The sequence below is a fragment of the Melozone crissalis genome, unplaced genomic scaffold (assembly GCF_028551555.1).
Source record: "Melozone crissalis strain CALT ecotype California unplaced genomic scaffold, PUWL_Pcris_2 ptg000019l_1, whole genome shotgun sequence".
Taxonomy (NCBI): domain Eukaryota; kingdom Metazoa; phylum Chordata; class Aves; order Passeriformes; family Passerellidae; genus Melozone; species Melozone crissalis.
In genome coordinates, this window is record NW_026535797.1 from 3016359 (window position 1) to 3039321 (window position 22963).

At 43.6% G+C, this 22963-nt stretch overlaps 1 protein-coding gene across 3 annotated transcripts; it reads right to left on the reverse strand.

Moving 5' to 3' along the window:
• Nucleotides 1-1307: 1307 nt before the first annotated feature.
• Nucleotides 1308-22364, reverse strand: EDRF1 (erythroid differentiation regulatory factor 1). Of its 3 annotated transcripts, none has more exons than XM_054276999.1 (25): nt 22275-22364; nt 20818-21026; nt 19335-19401; nt 18095-18220; nt 17482-17606; nt 16980-17139; nt 15649-15750; nt 15261-15382; nt 14421-14532; nt 13610-13757; nt 13427-13535; nt 13007-13118; nt 11829-12089; nt 11455-11526; nt 11193-11343; nt 9164-9352; nt 7926-8126; nt 7359-7577; nt 6819-7042; nt 6326-6484; nt 5731-5880; nt 5360-5513; nt 4590-4705; nt 3851-4014; nt 1308-1489 (listed from the first exon to the last, which is right to left on the reverse strand). In XM_054276999.1, exons 1-25 carry the CDS (start codon nt 22338-22340, stop codon nt 1333-1335), a joined length of 3675 nt encoding a protein of 1224 aa, XP_054132974.1. In that variant the 5' UTR covers nt 22341-22364; the 3' UTR covers nt 1308-1332. The 3 variants fall into 3 exon arrangements, with proteins under 3 accessions (XP_054132974.1, XP_054132975.1, XP_054132976.1); XM_054277000.1 differs by having other exon boundaries at nt 6819-7038; nt 7355-7577; XM_054277001.1 differs by lacking the exon at nt 15649-15750.
• Between the last annotated feature and the right edge of the window lie 599 nt (nt 22365-22963).

Consider the following 22963-nt stretch of genomic DNA (forward strand, 5'->3'; position numbering starts at 1 on the left):
GAGGGAAAGCAAATCTGTTCCTGTTACCTGAGTAATTCCAGTGTGGAGGCAGCACTGGGCACAGCAGGACAGTGTTTGGCCTATCAAACACTTCCCTGTCTCAGGATAAAATGGGATCTCTGAGGGTACAAACTGTTGGAAGATCCCAGGCTGGTTTGGGTTGGAAGGGACCTTAAAAAGCTCATCTAATTCCAGATGAATTCATGTAAAACCCATTCCTACCTTTCTGAAAAGTGGTTTACACTGTTATTATGCAATAAAGAACCACGTTTATTTGTAGAAGAATATCAGGACATCAGATGTTATATTCTGGATAATTTTATCTTCAAATAATACATATTAGCAAAAAACCCCAGAGTCCTCACATGCTGAGTAAGACCCCACTCAGTGTTTGATTGGAGATTACAGATCTTTCTCAAAAAAATTCAAAATTTGTCTTTCAAATAATTTTAATTCTGTTTTAATTGCTGCTCTGAAGAGGGTCACAACCAAGAAAAACAAGGCAGACTGATGTGTTTATATTTAATAAATAAATTTTTATTTAAAAATATCCTCTCATTTATTCACAGTTTCAAGTCTGAAAAAGATAATACTATTCTTGATCAATTCCAACATAGCTGAAACCATTCACTTTCCAAAACAAAATCCCAGAGATGGCTGATAAACTGCAAGAGTCACATCAGAGCTAGAAAGGCACAGGTTTTTGTGCAGGATCCTCCCTGGGATTAAGAAGTGCATCCAGAAATCTCCTGGTACAGCTTGGGCTGCCTTTAGCAGTGCAAGTGTTGCAGTGCAGCCCTGCTTACAAAACACATTTCAATAAATACCAAACCAGAGCAGCTGTGAGGTTACATCTTTATGCAAAACACAGATCTCACTGCAAGAGAAAAACCAGGAGTTTCCCCATGGTGCAAAAGTTCCATTTCATCTCCAGAACTCCAAGCTGGCATTTCAAACAACGAAACACCGCGAGCAGAACGAGGAGAGAGGAGAGCTCTGTGGGGACAGAAGGAATCCCTGTGCTTTCCAAGGGAACAACAGTGAGAGAGCTCACCCTCAGTGAGCACAACCCCCACGGGAACACCCCAGTGCTCCCAGCAAGGCACTGGTGCTGCAGCTGTGCAGGGCAGCCCTCACTGCAGCTGTGCAGGGAGCCCTCAGTGCAGGCCAGGGCAGCCCTCAGTGCAGCTCTGCCCTCACTGCAGCCCTGCCCTCACTCACTGCAGCTCTGCAGGGCTGCCCTCACTGCAGGCCAGGGCTGCCTTCACTGCAGGCCAGGGCTGCCCTCACTCACTGCAGCTCTGCAGGGCAGCCCTCACTGCAGCCCTGCCCTCACTGCAGGCCAGGGCTGCCCTCCAGCTGCTCCAGCAGGCTCAGCAGGAGCTCGCAGCGCTCCAGCAGCGACAGCCCCTTGTTGGCAGTGGCACGCAGCAGCAGGGAGTAAACCTGCTTGTTGGTCCTCAGAGCTGCTTCCTCCTCACTGCTGCCCCTGCAAAGAGAGCACAGAGCCCAGCTCAGACCACAGCTTTGCATTCTGCACATCATCAACAGCATAATTCAACAATGTTAATAACAGCATTAAATGTGAGTGTCCCAACTCGTCAGAATTCAGCACATCCCTCTGGCTGTCCTGGATTGCCCAAACCCCTGCCAGGGGGCTCAGAGACCCTGGCACAGAGCCCAGGGTGCCCCTGTGGGTTTGATTATGACCCATGGAGCAAATTACAATCCTTATATGAAGAATTACAAGCCACAACAGTTTAAGTAGAATGATAGTGAATTTATCACAGGGTGAAAAATAGATTTTTGGGGTTTTTAGAATGGGGGTCCAGGGGGCAAGACGGAGGAATCTGGGCATGTCCAGCCTTTCTCCTCCTTCTGCTGTGATGTTGGCACTTTTGGATTGGTTTAGAGTAGAAGCTCACTGTCTAACACAGGTGACAGGTATTGGGAAGTAATGGTAAATATTGTACAAGTAGTTTTTAGTATAAAAAGATAACACAGCCTGGGGCAGGCAGAGTGCCTGGGCTGTCCTGCTGAACGAACCTCAGCTGGACAGGAGAAAGAATTTTATAGATAAGGAACAATAAACAACCTTGAGACTGAGAAATGAAGAGCCCTGACTCCTTCAAGCTCCAGGCTGGGAAAAAGAGACTTTCTAACCCATCTCAGGGTCACTGTGAGCAGTGAGAGTCCCTGAGACCAATGGATACTGAGTATCCCAGCAGGATAACTGGGGACACCCTCAGCCCCCACCACTCCCTGCACTGCAGTCAGTGCATTCTGTTTGTACTGCAGGCAGGAACATAAAACATAAATATAATAAAATATAAAATGTACACGCAACAGTCAGGTTAATTGCAAGTGCTTCAGGAATGACTGAGAAAGGCTGAAGCAAATTAAATTCATCACACACTAGGCAGGAATCAGGTTCATTTATTAAACAGAACAGGTAGTCAATAAAAAGCCACTGAAATGCAAAGTATTTCTGGGATAAGTTACAAGTATTCCCAGAACAAAGAATTACTTTCAATTACTTTTCCCCTCCAATTTGCACAGCCAAGTTCTCTTCTGCTTGTGATTCCACTTTGGGAGGGTGCAACTGATTTCATCCATTCTGACTGCCAGGCTGCAAGTTTCACTATCCAACACTGCATTTCCTACACATTCTCCTGGTTTTTGTCAAAGTGCACCTGAGACTCTGAAGCAGCATTTGAGCTCCAATTTCCCCCCTTTTCACCCCATAATCAAAGCAGAGGGCAGAACTTCCCCTCTGCAGAGCAGAAGGGAGGAAATGCACACGGGATGCACAGAAGGCACAGAAAGGTTAAATCAAAGGTAGTTTCAAGCTTGGCCTCAAAGTTTCAAGGAGCTGAGGAGATTTTTTAAGAGTCCCTTTGCACAGCATTCAAACTGTAACTGAAGTTCCCTGTGTGGAAACTTCAGTGCAAAACCCCACAATGATGCCAAGGTAAATGTGGGGGCAAAACCCCTCCAAAACAAAAAATGAGGAGTTACTCATGTTATGAGACAACAGAACGAATCCATTTACTCAGTTAGCTGTGACATCTGCTTGGTAACACAAATTATCCTGTAAAAATCCTCTGTGTTTCACATAATCAGATTGCCACCTTGTGGATGCTCTTTTTTAGGAGGTGAAAGCTCCTAACACTGCCTGAAAAACAGCTAAAAACACACCCAGGCTGTGTTCTCTTGTTTTTTATTTACCAGTCTCCCACTTTCAACTTCCTGGGCACAATGAACTCATTTCACAGTTTACTTTTAGCAAAACAGCTCTTCCATCAGCAGGGCTTCAATCCCCAAAACTATTAACCCAACTTCCAAGCCTAAAAGAATCCTCTCAAACTAAAGCCACATTTTCAGAACTGCATTTTATGTAACGTTAGGAGCAGCTCCTGCAGTCACACACTTGCTGCAGGGGGAGTAAAAGGAATCTTCTGAGTCCCAAAAGGAACACCACACACATTCAGATCAAAGCAACAGAAGGAGTGAGGGAAGGAATTTGCTGCCACACCAAAGCTCAACATCTCTTCAAAGTCAGCACAAAAAGAACTCAGGTTTGTCCTGAATGCCAGCAGCAGGACAGAAGACTCCATTAGGAATCAGTGAATTTTCTGACCCCCATATCCATCCCTCTCCTTGCAGCATTACTGATGTGCCTGAATTTCTGCTCAGGAGTTCTGCTTGCCCAACTCCACTGACACTTTATCAGCAAGATGCATCAAGAGACCAGCAGCACCCAGCAGCTGCTCCCCCAGAGCAGCAACTCTGCTCAGTCACACACCAATCTCACCACACTCAGGACAAAGAACACCAAGTTCCAACTTACCCAAGCTTCTTTTTGCTTGAAGTTAACAATTTAATGGATTGGAGGAGAAGGAAAGACATCCTGGACTCAAAAATCCCGAGCAGTTTCAAGACTTCCTCTTTGTTGAGGCCTGCAGAGGAATCACTCACTGACACGCTCTCAGCAGGGCTTCTATCCTTGCTGATCTACAGGAGACAAACAGCCCAAAACAATTCCACTGAATTCCACCTCTTAAATACAGGGAGTGGTTTAAAAACCCCTCCTGTAGGTGAGCTGACTTTTATATGTGTTACCCAAACTGCCAGCAAGGGACACACACATCAGCACAGCCTGAAGGAATTCTTGTCTGAGGCATCAGGAACATAACTCACACTGGCTACAGACAGCCCTGCACGTTTTAATATTTAATATTTAAATATACTAGAGAGAAAGAACTTTTTTTATTATACACAGATTCTGAAGTTCTTAGAGAAGACTTTTAAGGGATAGGAGAATTGCACAAAAAGAAGTCCATTCACACAGTCAGGCAGTCCACATCTGCACAGAAGTATGTTTTAATCCATCTCTGGATCATTTCTAAAGGAATTTCTTTAATCCACTTCCAGGTTAAGGGAGAGCTGCAATACATCTAACTCTGCCCACACTCTTTAAGCCACTATGGAACAGTAACCAAGGAATATTTTAACTGCCAAATGCCCCCTCATTTGTGGAGGCACAAGCCAGAAGGGAGCAGGTATCACAGCACTTGAAGCTCCTTTACCTGTTCAGTTTCTGCCACAAGCTCCTTCCTGATGAGCTGAAATGCACCCTTGGTTTTGGTCATTATATCAAGGGCTCCAGACAGAGTCTTTAATTTCCCAGCACTGCTGTTCTGACCTAAAAAAATGAATACAAAAGGCTGATGTTACAGACTGTATTTTTCTTCCACCCAAAGATTTCAAGAGTCAGGAAGAAAACCCTCACTGCCCCAGTCAGCTGCAAAGCAGCAAGATAAAAGTGCCTTGTCTCCTCTCTTGAGGAAAATTGTCGCAGACATTTTTTCACAGAAATCTTTTCTTTGAGATTTGTGCATCTTCTGGGAAGCAAAGGCCCCAGAAGAAGAATGTAAACAATTGTTATCAACTGCTGTAGAATGCAATAGGATGCACCTGTGATTGGTTCATGTTCTATGTTTATAATTAAAGGCCAATCACAGGAGCAAGCTGGGGACAGAGTCCCTAGACACAGAACTTTGTTATAGATTCTTTTCTATTCTATTCTTAGCTCAGCAAGCCTCTGCAACTTCTCTCCTTATTCCTATTAGTATAGTCACAATGTATTATATATTACATATCAATAAATCCAACCTTCTGACCATCAAACAAGATTCTCATCCTTCTCTCACGCCAGCGACCTCCTCAAGTCGCTGTAATAGAAAATTCTATTCTGAGCAGCAGCTTGCTCCTGCTCTCATATAAATTTAGTCATCTAAAAATGAAACTAAGTGGGCAGGGGTGCTTTGGGAAGCTGTGAAGGCAGAGCTGCACTTACTGGCCATCTGGAACTCTGCAAAGGCCACTCTCTCCAGCTGCACCCGCAGCAGCTCACAGGGGGCGTCCTTGAGGAGCTGGAAGAGCCGCACGGCCTTGCTGTAGTGGAGATCAGCCAGGACCCGGTGCTGCTTCCTCAGGTGCTCATCTCCAACCTGCACCACAGCAGGGCACAGTAAATCCCCTCTGCATGGCCAGGAGCAGCCACTGCAAGGGTTCACTTGGACAGCGTTGGGAAACAGCACTGGTATCTTTGGTTAAGTAACTGAAATAAATATATCCCAGCTACAGGTAGAAGGATGAATATCAGTGCCACACATACTGAGCATGTTAAGCATGGAAGGTAGAAAATGAAAGAGCCTGGAGCAATACCTGGTTCCTGAGGCAGCTGTGGTACATGGAAGCCAGCCTGTGGTGGATGGTGGCAGCTCGGTACTGGCACAGGGGCTGCCGTTCACACACTGTGTCAATGTCACAGTGCTTCAAGGACTTCATCATGGCTTCACTGACTTCCTTCTCTATCTACAACACAAATAAATACAAATGTAAGGGAAAAAATCCCTGAAGAGGGGCTTGTCACAAGAGCATCTCATGTAAGACAAAGGGGAATCAACCTTAAGAGAGAGAGGGAAAGGGAAGGGAAAGGGAAAGGGAAGACTTAGATGGGATTTTAGGCAGGAATTGTTCCCTGTGAGGGTGGGCAGGCCCTGGCACAGGTGCCCAGAGCAGCTGTGGCTCTCCTGGATCCCTGGCAGTGCCCAAGGCCAGGCTGGATGGGGCTTGGAGCAGCCTGGGACAGTGGAAGGTGTCACTGCCCAGGACAGGAGTGGAACAAGATGGGTTTTAAGGTATTTTCCAACCCAAACCATTGTATGATTCTACAATTCCAGTACCAACTTTGCTCCCTGTTCAGTTTTCCAGGATGCCAACAATGCATTTTCCAGACACAATGAATGCCCTCTGTTACCTGCTCCTGAGCCTTCCTGGATAAGGGAGCATAATCCTGCTGCAGAGTTGCCATGGTGAAATAGGTTGTGGACAGCTCCCAGTTCACAGAATCCCAAACAGCTGGATGCACATCCCTCTTCCCCAGAGACCTCAGGGCCTTCAGGTAGTAATCAATAGCCTACAAATGACAAAATCACACACACAGTTACTGCCTGCATTTCTAACAGCTATGAATCAGCTTTCCTTTACTCAAAATATCTCCCTGAGCCTTTTTCTGTATTTCCCATTTGATAATCACTTCAATTCTGACCGTGCAATTCTTCTCCCTTGTGTGTGTGTTCAATATCAGCATGTGAACGTCACAGCAATCAAACCTCAGCAACACCACCAAAGCCCTCACAGCAAGGATTAGGGTAGTATGGAAGCACCCAGATTATTCCACCCAAATTTAAATATATTTACCAAAGTGTTCACAAATACCTCAGTAGGAGGAATTCTGGGGTCTGGGTTACCTTATTGTAATAAAGGGCCTCTTCTGGGGAGAACTCCCTTTTGAAGTCCCCTTCAGCTGCACAGTGGGCCTGGGCACAGATCCTCATCAGCCTCCCCGTGTTGCACAGCAGAAGGGCAGCATTGGTGGCATCATCAATGGACTCAAAATTCTGAATTCCTTCTTCAAAGCAGGAGAAACTTTTCTTCCAGAGCTGCTGCTCTGTTGTTGAGACGTTTTTACTCACTGGGGTGAAACACAAGGTTTAGAGACTCAAATTCCTCAGTTTGAAGTTTTCCCTGATGGCTTTTTGAGATCATTCTACACATTTAAAGGAATTTCTCCAAACTGTACATTCCATTATTCAGTTTAGGCTCAATTAACTACAGTTTACAAGCCACAGTGATCTACTGTAAACAAATAATCACAGCGGACATTAAAAAACTACAAAGTCATTTAAATGCCCTCTTTATAAACAGAAATAGATTTTTTCATACAATCAGTGAACTTGATCACTGCTGTAGCTCCATGAAACGGTCAGGAATGGGAAAAGGATACTTGCCCACTCTCTCAGTCTGCACTGCAGCTGCCTGGTTCATGTAGAACACTCCAATCTCATTCCTGATATTGCCCATCCTCTTCAGCACCTGGATGTGCTGCTCTGGGTTTTGGCTTTTTAAGTTACTGAAGAGGAGGATTTCATAAGCTGCTTCATAGCATTTACAGCTGACAGAAAGCTGGTATTCCAAGTCTGTGGATAAATCTGTAGCCCAGGCAAACACTGGAAAACAAAATGCCAAGCCTTTGAGTCAAACAGGATTTCTCTAATTTAAGTCTAGGGGAAATTGCCCAGAGAAAGTACAAGACTCCTGTCAGGTAGATTTTGTTTATCACTGAAGCAGATACAGCCTTTAGTTGTTACACAGCTTCAGGCCATGTCATACAACACCCTGACAACCCCCTTCTGTGTGACAGGCAGGATGAGCCTTCTCTGAAGGAAGCAGAAGTGAAGAGCAATAACCCCTCTGCCACAGGCTCTCCTGGTGCATGGCTTTGAGGAAACCCAGTGGAATTATTTATGTCTGCCACATATCCAAAGTCTGGCACTTCTCCTGAGTCAGGATCATACCTTGGCACCTGGATTCTCTGTGAAGGCTGTGTAATATCTCCTGATCTTCTTTAGTCTGGTAATTATATTCTTCAAGGTAGGCTGCTCTGTTGTTTGCATTCTGAGCCAGCATTAACTGGATATCCCCACAAAGGGTTAAGCACTGGCACAGGAACCCCAGCACCTCGGGCAGCATGCTGCCACACAGACAGCAGTAGGTATCTGGTGGGGAAAAAACAACATGGATCAGGGAGGGGGAAAGAGAATCACACATCAAAAGGCTTGACACAGACTGACAAGATAATTGGGTTTTGTGTTGCCTGTCTGCAGACAGAGAATAAGTGTGACAATGTGTTATCCTCAGAAGAAATATCCTATTTTAAAGTCACAGTTGCTCTGCACGGCTGATGGTTTAAAAAGAGCCCCAATGCTGTGCAAGATGAGCAGTCACTCTGGTAATTACAAATGATAACCTCAGATTTGACCAAGGGAAAGCTGACTTTTTGCAGATTGACTCAAGGGAAATACAGCCTGAAAAGCTAATTTCCAAAAGGTGGAGTTTATAAAAGACTATAAAAGACTGAAAGCTGCTAAGTCCTGTGAGTTATTGAGAGGTCTATTGATGCTTTGTGCTAAGATCAAGTGGGTTTGCTTTATAAATCTCCTCCTGCCCTAAGACAGGAGCCTTCCCTTATGGCAGGGAAATAGCAGCACTTTAGCACTAAGCTACTGGCATTTCCCAGTTGGTTACTCTCATTATGGCAGTATTAGTCTAAACAACCTGATTTTACTTTTTTCCTATTCCTCAGTAATACTTCAAGATGTATTCTATTCTATTTTAGCATCCAATTCAGCTGCTGAAGAGGTTTAGTATTTCTCAAGGATATATTTAAATAACATGGGAACCACCAGGGAATAAACACCAGCTTGCAGCAGCATCTGTGGAGCACAGAACACTGTCTTGGCCTTGGCACCAGGACAGACTCTCACAAATTCAACTGCCCTGGAGCTCCAATGTGCCCTCAAGTTCCCAGCCTGTCCAAATGGGATCATCTTTCCTTTCTATTGATCAGTGACAGAAGTTATCCTCACTTCAGACTTCTGCCCTGAATACTGAGATGGACACTGAGTCCAGTTAAACACGAGCTTGTCACACTTGTCACTGCACACCACAGGGAAAACCATGCCCAGCAGTGTGTGATGTGGTGGCAGGTCTCTCCAGGCAGTGGCACAGGTGACAGATCACTCAAGGAACTCACCATGGCACTGCAAGGCCAGCTTGATGTAGCGCAGCGCCCGCCCGTACTTCTGCAGGACCATGGCAGCATCAGACAGCACATAGTAAGCTCTTGATGATTTCAGGATGAGCTGGAGTTTCATTTTGTACTGCCAGGATCCAGGAATCATCCCTGACTGACTGCAGTGCTTCCCCTTCTGGAAGGAGCCCACTGTGAGAGGAACAGGACCCCATCAGTGACTCTCCCCTCTAACACATGCCAGAGGCACAGCAGCACAGGCAGGATGGGAACTGCCTGATCCCAGCCCTGCCCAGGCAGAGCTCTGCACTCCATGTCACCTGCAAAACAACCCAACACGTGGCACTTGTCCATCACTGCTCCTGGGAATGCAGTGGGACAGTGACAGTGCCTCCCTGAGCTCAGACAGCTGGTGGAACACAGGAGCAGAGGCCAACGCTTCTCCCTCAGGGAGCAACAGAAAAACCACAAAAAAGTCACAGGCAGAATTTGTCACGTTCTCTACCACATCTTTAAGATAAATGCTCAGTTTCTGTTGAACAGAACCACAAGAAAGTCACAGGCAGAATTTGTCATGTTCTCTACCATATCCCTAAGATAAATGCTCAGTCTCTGTATGAACAGCCTCAGTGAGAAAGCTTCCATGTGTGGGTTTAGCCTCCAGCACACAAGAACCTGGATGACCTGGTCCTTCCCACAAGGAAAACCAAGCACTTTCTCACACTTATTTCAGGATATCCTCTGCATAAAGTTATGAAGCTTTTCTTTGATGCTGCAGTGGTTATGGAGCCAGCAAGAACAGGTCACTGTTCCTGATTTAAGGCCTGTCCCCACCAAGGGACAGAATTTTGCCCTGACAGTATTCACACACAGAAATGTGTCTCTTGCTTAAGGTGGAGTTACAAGGCCTGGCTTGCAAACCCACTATCTTACCACATTATATAAATACACAGTAAGTAAATATAATAAATCCTTAAGCAGTTCACGTTCCACTAGGACAAAACTAATGTAAAACAGTAACACCCCAGCCCACACTGCACATACCCTGTATCCATCCACTGTTCAAGGTAGGTGTCTTGAAGTTACAAATTCCAGGATTTAGAGCACTTATCCTTTCCATATGTACATAAATATGTACATGTAGCAGAGAAAAGACATAATTCACATCACAGAAAAACTCAGGGACTGGGAAACAGAAGTGAGCAAGCAGTTCTGCTGCTGCTTCAGGGATGGACTCAACACAGATCCAGGAATCTGTGTGTGAGTAACTCAAAATTGAACTGGCTTCTTGTTCAGAGATTTTTTCAAAGGCAGAAAGGAGGAGAAAGGAAAGAATAAAGAACTGCCAAAGTAGGCAAGATAAATTTTTTTCTGGGCTATGCTTACAGGGCTCCTTGCCCTGCAGAGAACTCCACTACTTTCAAACAAAAAGTCTTTCCTGGAACTTTTTATGTTGCTCCAGAACAAAATAAAATAGTGAGACTGTAGCCTGAAACTTCAGGAGTTTGAGCATTTCAGCAAACAAAACATCTTTTATTTGCTGCTTCTTTTCACAACTGTAGAGGTACAGGAAAAAACCCCAAAATCCTAGTTAACATTTTATATGCAAGTCAAGCACCTGATGTAGGAACAAAACCTGCCAGAAGGGAAAAATTCTTCCAGAAAACATCCAGGCCACACACACATAAAGAAATTAGGGCTATTTTTAAATCAACCCACAAAACTTATGGTGCTGCACATACCAAACCTCAAAATACCAAGCCTTTATGGAAGTCATCTGAAAGCCACATCTAAATAGAGTCCAGTAAAATCATGTGTTGACTAATAAAAGATTCTTTGCTATGCAAAATAACTCAAATGAGCTCCTCTGTTCATATTTAAAAAGGAACAGACTGTTCTCCAATTTTCAGTGCACTTTTCCTTAGGCAATGCTGTAATTAGTGATTTAAGCACTGTTTTGACAATCAAAATAAAGCAGCAGCAGTTTGTGTTGGCACTGGAAAGGTCCTATTTGCACAACAATACAACTTACTTTTGTCTAGAAACAAGGCCATCTGTTTTTCCAGAGACTCAGGACCACCACTGGTGGATTCATCCTCATATTTCAACGGGATTGGAGTGCTGGGGTCAGCTGCAGGAAGGTCACCTTCCTTTTTCACACTGCTGTCAACAGACTTCAAACCCTGCAGAAGGGAGAAATCCTTTCCTTCACCTTGAGAGCAATATTTAGCAAACAGCAGATGAAGGATGGGGTGGGAGGTGAAGCATCCTGAGGAAGCTGGCACTGCACTCACCTCCAGGACGTGGTTGAGCACCAGCCTGCAGCGCTCCTCGGTGCCATGGCACACAGGGAAAGCACAGCTGGGCTTCAGGGGGCACCAGGGAGGGAACAGAAGAAATGGTCAGCACAGGAAATATAAAATCACTGGTCAGAAGATGCAAATGAGAGGTAACAGCAAGACAAAGTGGAATATGGTAAGGGAAAAAAAAACCTACATGAAGCTTTTACCATAAAATTCAAACACCTCAGATTTTATGAGCAGCTCATGAACTGTTTTTCTTTGCCCACTTCAGTTCACCTGAAGGCAAAACTACCAGGGAACTGAATTCCACCACCCATGAACTGAACCAGCCAGGAAATCCCTTGAACACCCCCAGTGCCACTTACACGTATTCGATGCACAGACTTGTACTTTTCTGGCACTGACAACTCCCCGACAGATTTGATGATTGCCACTGCTTTATTGTCATCTGGGGGATCAGAACTGTTGCTGTAGGAACCATTTTCATCACTGTCTGGCATCTCTTCCTCTTCCTCACTGTAACTTTCATCAGAATTGCCATTTATAGGGAAGTCTGCACTGTCTTCTTTTTTAGGTTCATCCAGCTGAAAAAGCTCTGATAACATGTAGTTTGCTGAAGCAATAATCTTTGCAAAGAAGAGAAAAAAATTATTCATTCTCAAGTTCAATTTTTCTTTTGAGAGGCAAGAATATAAATGATCTTACAATAAGCAGGACAGAGGACATGCAAAGAGGTGTTTGATAACCTGCAAACAGAGCCTGAGCAAATTCCCTGGAAGGGAAAAGGATCCAAGCTGATCAAGTTTAGAGGAGAATAAAAACCAGAGAACAAGTACTGCCTGTTCTGACAGCTTGCAGATCCACAGGAGACAACACAAGGGTCTTATGCAAGCAAAAAAAAAAAAATAAACTGAAGAGATCCCATTGGGATTTTGAAAACCTTTCACAACTCTACAAGGAATCCACATTTCCACATTCTTATTAGTTTCATGTGTCCCTCATCTCCTCTCCATTCTAAACATGACTCAGATTTTTCACACCACATTTTTGGGATTTATTTTCAGTTGAAAACAGCTTAAATCATTTAGAGACTCTCTAGCCCAACCCACTTATCAAGGCAGGTTGCTCAGAACTGTGTCCAGCTGGGCTTTGGGTATCTGAAAAGATGGAGACTGCAACTTCTCTGGTTGGCCCGACCCAGTTTTCAGCCATTCTCAGAGTAAAAATGTTCATATATTCACATTTTACACTTTTTCTCCAGGATCTGCTCCCAAAGGGCTCTCTGGCAGCAAGAACAGACTGAATGTAACGAGAAGTTCCTTTTTAGAGCAGGACAGAAGACTTGTGCTGTAATGAGGGGCAGTAAAAAATACTGATTTTAAAAAATAGCATGGGATTCTTTAAAAATAAAATCAATGTTTAAGTTTGTTTATAAATTTAAATTCTCTCCTTTCAGAGGAAGAAGTAACACACTATTTATTACAAGGCTTATTATGATTACAGCATATTTACACAAAAGTGCAAGAAAACTTTGAATTCTCACTTGGGGATGTCTGCCATTGTCCAACAACTTGAGACAATTCAGGAGCAATGTTCTGATTGTGCCATAGTGCTTCTTGTTCTGGTTTTTCTTCAACATCATATTGCAAGCAACTCTAAAGAGAAAGTTGAACAAAACAGTGAAATCCCTGGATAATATCTTTGGTTTAGGAAAAAAAAAAAGAAGTTTTAAACAATATTCTACAGCTGTTGATGTTCCAAACTGTGTGATGAGTCTACAAGACTTTATCAGCAAAGAAGTTTACATGGAGAAATGGTGAAAAGGAAAAGTCAGTTTTGATCTAGCGGGGCTAAGATTTAGCAAGTTTGTGTATAATTGTCATTTGATCATGATTTTTGGGCTGTGTTCTGAATAGAACTGCACCAAGAATGAAGTACTGCAATAAAAATGATAAAAACTCACTTGTACAGCAGAATTGCCACTGGCATTGTAAAAGGGTTTTGGTATTTGTCTTCAGTCTCTTCACAAAGCGTGGTGAGGTCATAGAGCTTTACTATGTCACTCCCACTTGCTGAAAAGGAAAATCTTTCATTAATTAACATCACATTAACATCAAACTTTTCAAACTGATCTAAACCTTCTTACCTTTAAACAGCCAATAGGTGTGTCCTTCTTTGGTGCAATTCGATTTCAGAAAAGATAAGATATTTTGAGCAATATCTTTTATCACTTTGGTAGAAAAATTGGAGTTTTCCAAATTGGGAATATCTTCAGTCTTGATCATTTCATATTTCTGCAAAGAACAGAAATTAAGACTCAAGCTCAGGAGGGTTTTGTGACACCAAAATTAATACAGCAGTGTCGCCATCAGCAGCTAAAACAGAGGCTGCTATTATGATAAACTGAGTTAATTTCTATGATTTACTTTAAGCAAGCACATCTTGATGACACCACTCAAACAAAGCTTTAAGAAGGATCCATTTCTGTCACAAACATGGCAAATGGAGAACAAAAGATAGGAAAAATAAGGGGGAGAAGGTACAACACCTAAAACCTAGTCAGCCTAGGAAAGAACTCCAGGCTACCAGGTAGAACAAACACAGCTGGTTCACAGTAAAACAGCAGAAACATTCAGAAGCTTGCATCTGTCTTGGCAAGGGAGCATTGCAGATTTCAAGATGTAAGAAACTGATTTCTGCTGTTGCATTTTTTATTTTTGCCTTCACTCAAGCACTAGAGGAAGAAGGAATCTTGCATGCATGAAAGGGAGGGGAAGAAAGAATACACTATTTTTAGATGACTGCTGCAAGCTGTCTAAGATGCTTCTCCTTCTGCACCACAGGATTTTTGTCATCTCTGCTCAGAACAGTGTGAAGGATCTGTGATAACTGAGGCAATTTTAGAAGATGAAGAATGAATTATTATTTTAAGGCATAATGCAAAGAGCCAGACCTACCTGAACAATTCCATTGACATGAAAGCACATCACAAGCTCTGGTACGTTGCATATTAAATTGTCCAACCAATAGTCAATCCCTGTCAGCACATTTATTGGCTTGTTGTTATCCCTAAAATAAAATAATTCTAGGGTTACTTAAATCTTTGTTTACCCTTCAGGAAACATTAGGAAATTAGGAACATTAGGAACACATCCAGGAAATATTAGGGATGTTTAAAATGGAATTTAGGTTTAAGTCACCTGAGAGTGGATGAAGACTAAAACAATGATTTGTGAATTGTTGTATTAATAATGAGTTATAACAAAACAGATGTGCTGATCTCTCCAGTGGAACATGCTCACATTCCATCAGCAGTTGGGAGTTTTTGCCCACGTTTAACAGGCTTCAGATGTCACACCATTACCAAGATAATCAGTACCTCAGGAGTTCTAAAGGAATAGCACTTTTAGCTGCAACTAATTATAGCACAAACCTACTCTCGGGCCTTCCAAAGCTCCTTGCAGAGCAAGGTACTGTTAACTCCTAAATGTGTCTTAAAAAATGACAAATACACCAAATCAGCTTCAAGTTTTTGTTCTTTGCCTATTTAGAGGCAGCAACAGGATGAGTGGTAATGAAGGGATTGACATTAAATTGGGACTGGAATGGTTCTGTCTCACTGCTCAATAACATTTTAAGTGCTTATGCCCAACAAGCAGCTACTGAAAGTCAGACTCCCAGGAAGATAAATTTTACTGCTCTCTTTTATAAAAATAGCAAAAAATGCAGATAGCTAACTAGGAAGCAGAGTAACAACAAGGCTGCTATAAATAATATCTGTGAATTTCTAAGCTCACCTGAGACGCAGGCTCACAGCAGGGTATCTCCCACCTCCAAATATTGGCATATTTGATCCCACCAACATGTGGATATCTTCAAAGGTCCACAGGATATTACGAACAAAGTCATTTTTCAGTCCCTTCATTAGGAGAAAACAGAATTAACCAGTAAATCAGTGGCATAAAACTCATTCTCCATGACAGTCTGCGGAATTATGAGACAGCAAGAAGCCAAAGCAGCAAATAAAAGCCAGCACATGACAAACCCAGCACGTTCACAGGAACTTAAAACTGCAGATGCCACAAAAGCTGCAGCTACAGGGACTGAGGTTTGGCCTTGGCTCCAGCTCAGCCTGGCCTGGAGGCGCTGGTTTAACCTGGGGTGCAGCTCTCACACACAGCATACCTGACTGCTCTCCCCGTCACTGAACAAAGGAGACAGGTTTTGCTCTCTGGGGGCTGAGGCCACGTGCCCCACTAGATAAGAGGGCTCAAGAGGAACATTTCCCTGTGAAGAGCACAAGGATAACCAGTGATTCTGCTGCTGAGGTCAAGTCAGCTATTTAGAAAGATATGAACAACAAAAGCATGTAAGGGAAAACCTTTACCTCCAACATCTTTAAATAAATCTGCATAAAACTGCAAAAAGCCTCTAGGCAGTGACTAGAATGCTGCTTTTCTACAGTTAGTGCCAAAATGTTGTGTTTTGTAGCATTTTCAGAGGCTCTGGGAAGAAACCAGGAAGTATTTACAAGAGCTCCTTGTTAACCCAGGGTCAACACCACATTATCAGTGTCCAGAAGCAAAACCTCTATCCTGCTGGTTTATTTATGAACTAAAGAAAATGGCACTGTGCAAATGCACAACAGCTTCTTTATGATAAACAGTCTGCTGAATGGGGCCATGGTTCCTCAAGAGGTGGAAGAGAGAAGAGTCCTTTTTCTAAAAGCTTTCAAGCACTGAAGCATCTCTCCACTTCACACAACACATGCAGTTACAATTTTATGGCCAATGTGGGTTAGAAACCCCCTAAATTTGGCAGCTCAGTTGGTAACATTGTGCAAGCACAACTGCAGCATCATTATTATATTAATGCAGACTGAAGACAGCAGACCTTTCAACCTCTCCAAAATTTAATCAATTCTGGTTTACATTACTCACAAAAACCACAGGAATGAACAGTTTTCATAAATGTTTAGCCAGAATAGAAACCCTGAATTAGGGCCTGATACTAATCATAGCTTGTTGCATAATTGCTGTAAACATCTCCCCTTTCACTTGTGTAATCTCATGGCAAGTATTTTTAAGTACTGCTTAACTATTTTCCATTTTCAGAAATTTTCATTTTCCTCTTCCCCTAAAGAATTCAGGGCCACCAGAAAATGGATTTTAATGGCAGATTTAAAAAGAAAGGCCAGAACTTTAAGCTTCCAAACACATCTTCTGATTATGAGCATTTTCCCACTCTTAGGTAAAGGCAGGGATGAATACTCTTAGCCAAAGGATTTGTTTCTCAAGGATACTGGGATAAACAGCAATTTAGCACTGCAGTGACAGAACAAATATCTGAATTTTGGAGCTCTGAATCACTGGCAAATCTGGAAGTTCTCCAAGCTCTCTTCATGCCTTAGCTCAGCTCTCTCAGCACAGGGAGCTGCAGCAGCACTGCTGAGAACCCTTCCCCACCCGTGGCTCTACAAACTCTGTGGTGCCATGTAAAACATTCTTCACACCAACCTGGTTGGAGGCACCTGGATCTTCAGAGAGTGAGGAAGGCATTTCAAAAGGAGCTGGCCAGGAGGCCCTTCCTGCCTCATCACTCTCACCTGCAACAGGACCCTCCTGGTGCTGCTTGGAAGCGGAAGGAACAGGCTGAGCAGCTCCATCTCCATTGATGCTGACAAGGAAACATTTACAAGTTCAGCTGACAAGATGCAAACAGATCCATTTTTAGAGTTGTTATGTTTGGTGCACCCTCGCCAACAAATGACTTGGCTGATATGCACTTAATTAAGTCATGCTGTTTATTTTATTCTTTAGTATTTCAATTTTAAAGTAAAATACTTCGAATTCCATGAAAACATTTCATGTTATTTCCTGACCTCACCCCTCAATTCCCTCTGTTTAAGGAAAAAGCAGTAAACAAATCAGACCATAATGGAATTTTAACATTTACTCCAAGACCAAAAACCAAGGAGAAGTGGTGCAGAATTCAAGTTTCATGCAGACAAAAGGTTACCTGTAATATAAAAACTTAGAAAGTATTGCCTTCTGGTACCAATGTTCTTTACTCTTCTTTTTTCTTTGCCATTTCTGATCAATCAGCCTTTGATAAAACTCTTTCAGCCATGTCCAGTCCCCTGTCTGGGCAACAGAAGAAATATAAAAATAATGTCAAGAAGCATCTGCAAAGTAAACCAAGTTCCTTATAAACTTACAAATACTCCTCCACAGGAAAAAACTGAGAAAATAACATCAGAGTTGAAGTCCTGAATTGGTCATTTATTGAAAATACAGCTTTTAGGAAAGCTATGTTCTTATTGATAATCTGACCTAATTAGAAAATCAGATATATAAGAGGCTACATAGTAAGAAATACATATTGCTTATAAAATCAATCAAATGGTGTAACAATACTGAAGTAATTACACAGGAGTGAGACACAGAATATTAACCCTACAATGCCATGAACACAGGACAGCAGCGTAGTTTGTGGGCAAACTGCTGCAGAACAGAAACCCTTGGCACCCACATATGATTTTTAGGGATTTCCAGACATTTTCTTGCTACTCCATTCCTGAAATAATGCATTTTGCCCACATTGCACAGTTATCAAGAACCAAGTAGTTCACCTGAGATGATCTCATGAAGAGCTCCTGGATATCCAACTCATCCAGCAGGAGTGTCCTCCCAATCCTGTGCACTGCCATGCTCACATGGGACTTGCTGTAAGGGATCTTCAGGAGTTTTTTGATGTTCTTGCAGAAGGAAAGTGAAAAGAGAGAGTATTTAATATAATTACACTGCCTGGGATGACAACTGTCAGGAAACCAATGCTCCATCATGTGTGAGTGACTTGGGGAGATTCCAAGCCTAAACTCCACCACTCCAAACATCCCCCCCTTCCTTCCTTTCCCCCTTCCTCCTTCTTCCCCCAGCCCCCTCTGGTCATTTCCATGCACTTCCCACCTGGGAAGCAGGAAAAGCCCTGGCTCTGTGTAAGCCCTGCCCAGCAACACCACACACATCTCTATCATCAACCTGTGCTCAGGACAATCCAAAGCAGCCCCTTACCAGTCACTGGGAAGAAAATCAATGCCACCCCAGCCCACATGGTCAAATAAAGCCTGACAGTGCCAGGGATCTGTAAACCATCCCACAAGAAAATGCATTTGCTGAGGGCAGAGAACACCCATGACAGTGATAAAGAGACCAAATCACCCATAAGAACAAGAGAAGTGGCTTAAACACATTCTGTGATTGGATCACCATGACCAGGTACCAACAAAACTGACAAAAAAATCCAAGGGCATGATTTGGATTGTAAATCTTTATTTTCACAGCATCAATACCAATTCCTTGCCAGGTGTCCAAAGCAATCCAAACAGAGATCTAAAGCTGAATAAAAATCTGACAAATATTAACATGAGCATGTTTCCTCTTCTGAGCAGCCTCATCTGAATTCTACAGATATTACCAGCACCAAAAGTGTTGACAAACTGACAAAAATCAAATGAAAGGAGAAGCTGGAGGGGAGCTCTCTCTTCTACATAAGAATAGGGGAAAAAAACATCTTGAGAGTAACAGTTTGCATCAAAATAACTGATTTCAAACACACAAGACAACTACCTTGCAAGGCTGATGTGCTGCATTCACTAAACTGCACACTTCAGCTGCAGATTATCTGTAGAACTCCAGAGGAAATATGATTTTTCTCTCTACATTTCTTATTCAGTGACCAAAATTCCTTGGTGATCCGTGATTCATTAAGGGATTTTTCCTTTTCCCCAAAGGACACAAAACTGCCTGAAGCCATCACAGTATCTTAAAATGAAAGTTTATGCAATGTAAGAATTTAGGATGTGTCCATACCTCTGAATCAGATACAACATCCACATCATTTCCAACTGAGTCAATGAAGTCATAGGCCATCCCAAAGCTATCAAAAAAACATTACAAGTTAAGACAGTTCCAGTGTGACATTACAGACCTGGCTTTTATATCTATTAAATCTTTGAATGGCTTCATAAAATAAGAAAAGAATTACCCAGCTAAACATCCCCTAGTGTAATGAGACTTAAAATTACCAAAGTAATTTCATCTCCATATTCTCCAAGTTTTTCAAATATATCTTTCAAAGTGCTTAGATCTAATTCCAGGACATTCTATAACACTTAAAGTTTTGTGGAAATCAAGAAAAATCAGAGAAAATGAAGAATTCTTTCTAACACTGAAAATAAGAAGAGTTCTTCAAGGAGTTTCTCTTTACAGTATTAAGCATATTAAAGACTTTAATTTTAGTAGCTGTAATTGAATTTTACCCCTTATTCACATTTTCCAGAACTGCCCTACATGTTAGAACAGACACATTGTCTCTTCCTCCACCCTTGTTAAGGAAATTACAAGCTGGAATATTTCAATGTACAGATCATTCTTTAGAACAAATCCAGATACCACTAAAATCCAAAACATACATGATGTGCAAGTTATACTTTTGTTATCAGCTTTTTAATACTGACACTAGAGAAAGAGATTGAACTGCCAGCCTCTGTTTGACAATGAGAGTATCTAAAACAAACATGAAAAATTCATAAAGCCCTGAAAAATATGTTACTCTGCCCTGAAAAATGCAGCTCCTAAAAGAGATAATGAGGATATAAACACAGACCTTGAACAAACTGTTAAATTTCACTGACTGACTGACTGACTTGGTGTGAATTTGCTTGTTCAGCACAGGAATTGAGCCTCCTGTTTATGAACACTCTGAACTCAACTCATTCACCAATTCAGCAAATATCCACACTGAAAGGCAACACTTCTGCTTGGGTGTGCCCCTCATTTCACCTATGGTGTGACAGAAACATGAAATCCTGAATTCATAATCCTTAATAAATATGAAATTTCATTTGTATTAGTCAGGTCCAGTTTCTAAAGGTCCAGAAGAGCCATAAATTGGTTTCCAAGGGGAACCAACCACAAGTCCCATTTCACCTGTTATCAAAGGCACAAGGGCTGGCTGAACCAGTCCAGTTTGATCTGGGCCAACTAGGGAGGAACAAAAAGTCAGTTTGACTGTCTGAGGCAAGGTGTCAACATGCACGTGAACCAATAAACCAACCCATCTCTGTGTGTTATGTAAATAATCAACATCAGCAATCATTTACTAATGAGACAAGATCAGACCATAGAGGCAACAACTCAAGATAAAAAAGCAGAGGGAGAAGGGTTAAGACAAAGCAATATGAAGTTGCTATGGTAAAACCTGTACTTTCTACTTTAAATGACACAGGATCCACATTCACAATCAGAATTATTCTTAAAGGCCTGGAAAAAAACAGGGGCTGCTGTTCTTTACCTTGAGAAGGGTTTACTCTTTTTGCTGTTGCCCAGAATGGTTGTCCCTGCAGGTCCCAGCTTGGCACTTTCCCGTAGCCAGTTGGCAGGAGGCAGCTTCAGGTCTGTTTTCTCCTGCAGCCGGGCAAAGGCTGCCTGAGGAGGGGCTGAGGAGTATTTCACCACAGCACAGCTCTTCACCTCACTGCCTCCGAGGAACAGCACCGAGCCCTGCTTTCCAGAGAGAAATTAAACCTTCTACTTAATAGCTGGCAATTAAAACCATCAGGCTTGTTCTGTGATAAGTTATTTTTAAGGCTAAGTGAGCAAAATCCAGTCCTATATTCACTTACCTTTCCCCAGCACATACAATTTTCCAGTTATCCCAATTCTATTTCATGTCAAGCATAAGCTTCACTTTAGGAATTATCACAGAATCATTTAGGTTGGAAAAGACTTCCAAGATTATCAAGTCCAATCTGTGATGGACCACTGAACAACACATCCAGTCCTTCCTTGGACACCTCCGGGGATGGGGACTCAGTCAGTCTATTCCAAGGCTTGACAACCATTTCCATGAAGGAATTCTTCCTGGTGTCCACCCTGAGGCCGTTCCCTCTGCTCGTGTCCCTGTTCCCTGGAGCAGAGCCCGATCCCCGTGGCTGTCCCCTCCTGGCAGGAGCTGCGCAGAGCACAAGGGCCCCCTGAGCCTCCTTTGCTCCAGGCTGAGCCCCTTCCCAGTTCCCTCAGCCCCTCCTGGGGCTCCAGACCCTTCCCTGCACACACTCCAGCCCCTCAATGTCTTTCCTGACATAAAGCCCCAGAACCAAGCCCAGAATGTGAGGCTGGACCTCAGCAATGGGACACACAAGGGGACAACCCCTGTGCTGGTCTGTGGCCACACTGTGGCTGATCCAAGCAGGTGACAGTGACTCTTCGTGCTCACCTGAGACACAAGAACGAAGTGCCACTAAGGTCAGCTGCCCACACAACACACAATCAGCCAGAAAGGCTAAAACGAACACGACTCCTCCCACTGAAGTTTGTGAAAGTAGGTGGTTATTAACACCAAGTGTTCCCTAACACCAATATTAAAGCCGAATAGGCTTCCACCTTATTATTATTAAATAATAATAAATTAAATAAGCTTGGTGTTTGCCTATTTCTTTTCAAACACGCAGCTGTCACCCGTGTGAGAGGAGCTTTGAACTAACACATGTCGCGGGAAAAACAGCTCCACAGTACACCACTTACGTAAATACAATGCACTTAGGCATAACAACAGCAACACCGCTCGCAATTAACGCTTAATCATAATTAGCGTGTCCCCTACAGCACTCCGGCCCTGACAAACTGGAAAGAGGATCAAAAACACCGCTTCAATTAAAACACCACTAGGGGATGTGTCTGTAGATACCGCTCGACCCCTCCTCAGCCCCTCTACCTCACCCAGCACGGCCCCCACTCAGCGCCGCTCACCTGCTTGGGCTCCTCGGCGTCTCCCCTCAGCGGGGCAGCGGCGCCCGCGCCGCAGGGCTCCTCCATGGTCGGGGAATGGAACAGGAATGGAGCCGGGAATGGAACGGGAATGGAACCGGGAAGGGGCGGCGAGAGCGGAGCCGCTTCCCGGGGGCGTCCGGCCGGGAACCGCTGGCTCTCGCGAGACTTTTCGAGAAGGCGCGGGAAGGGCGGGCTCGGAGGGCGGCGCCGTGAGGGGCGGGAGGCGGCGGCGGCTACGTGAGGCCGGGTGTGGCGCTCTCAGCCGGGTCAGGGAGGCTTTGAGGTCGGAAAAACACTTGGCTAATCTGTGAGCCCTCCCTGCTTTGTCAATTACACCGAAGCACGGAATGTCACGCCAGTCGTTCCTTAAGCACCTCCAGGGATGGGACTCCACTGCCTCCCTTGGCAGCCCCTTCCAATTCTTGGCCACCCTTTCCATGAATAAATTTTCCCGAATCTCCCATATAGATCTCCCCTGGCACAGGTTGAGGCCATTCACAGCTGAGCCAGAACGTCCCCCCGAGCCTCCCTTTCTCCAGGCTTGTCTGACTTTCCTTGATAACCGGGACCTTAATGAAACAAGCGAAAACTTGGTCGTGGGGTACCTCAGCATGGGAGCGGATTGAAAATTGCAGTGTCCTGCCCTCTGTACACTGAGTTCAACCAAA

What these genes read in the sequence shown, in the direction of transcription:
- EDRF1 (XM_054276999.1), bottom strand. Translation starts at nt 22,340, where the DNA reads ATGGAGGAGCCCTGCGGCGCGGGCGCCGCTGCCCCGCTGAGGGGAGAC. An exon ending in GGCCTTGTTTCTAGACAAAA is followed by an intron (nt 9,353 to 11,192) that starts GTAAGTTGTATT and finishes TTCCTCTCACAG; the next exon opens with TGGGCTCCTTCCAGAAGGGG. An exon ending in GCTGGCCTTGCAGTGCCATG is followed by an intron (nt 8,127 to 9,163) that starts GTGAGTTCCTTG and finishes TTTCCCCACCAG; the next exon opens with ATACCTACTGCTGTCTGTGT.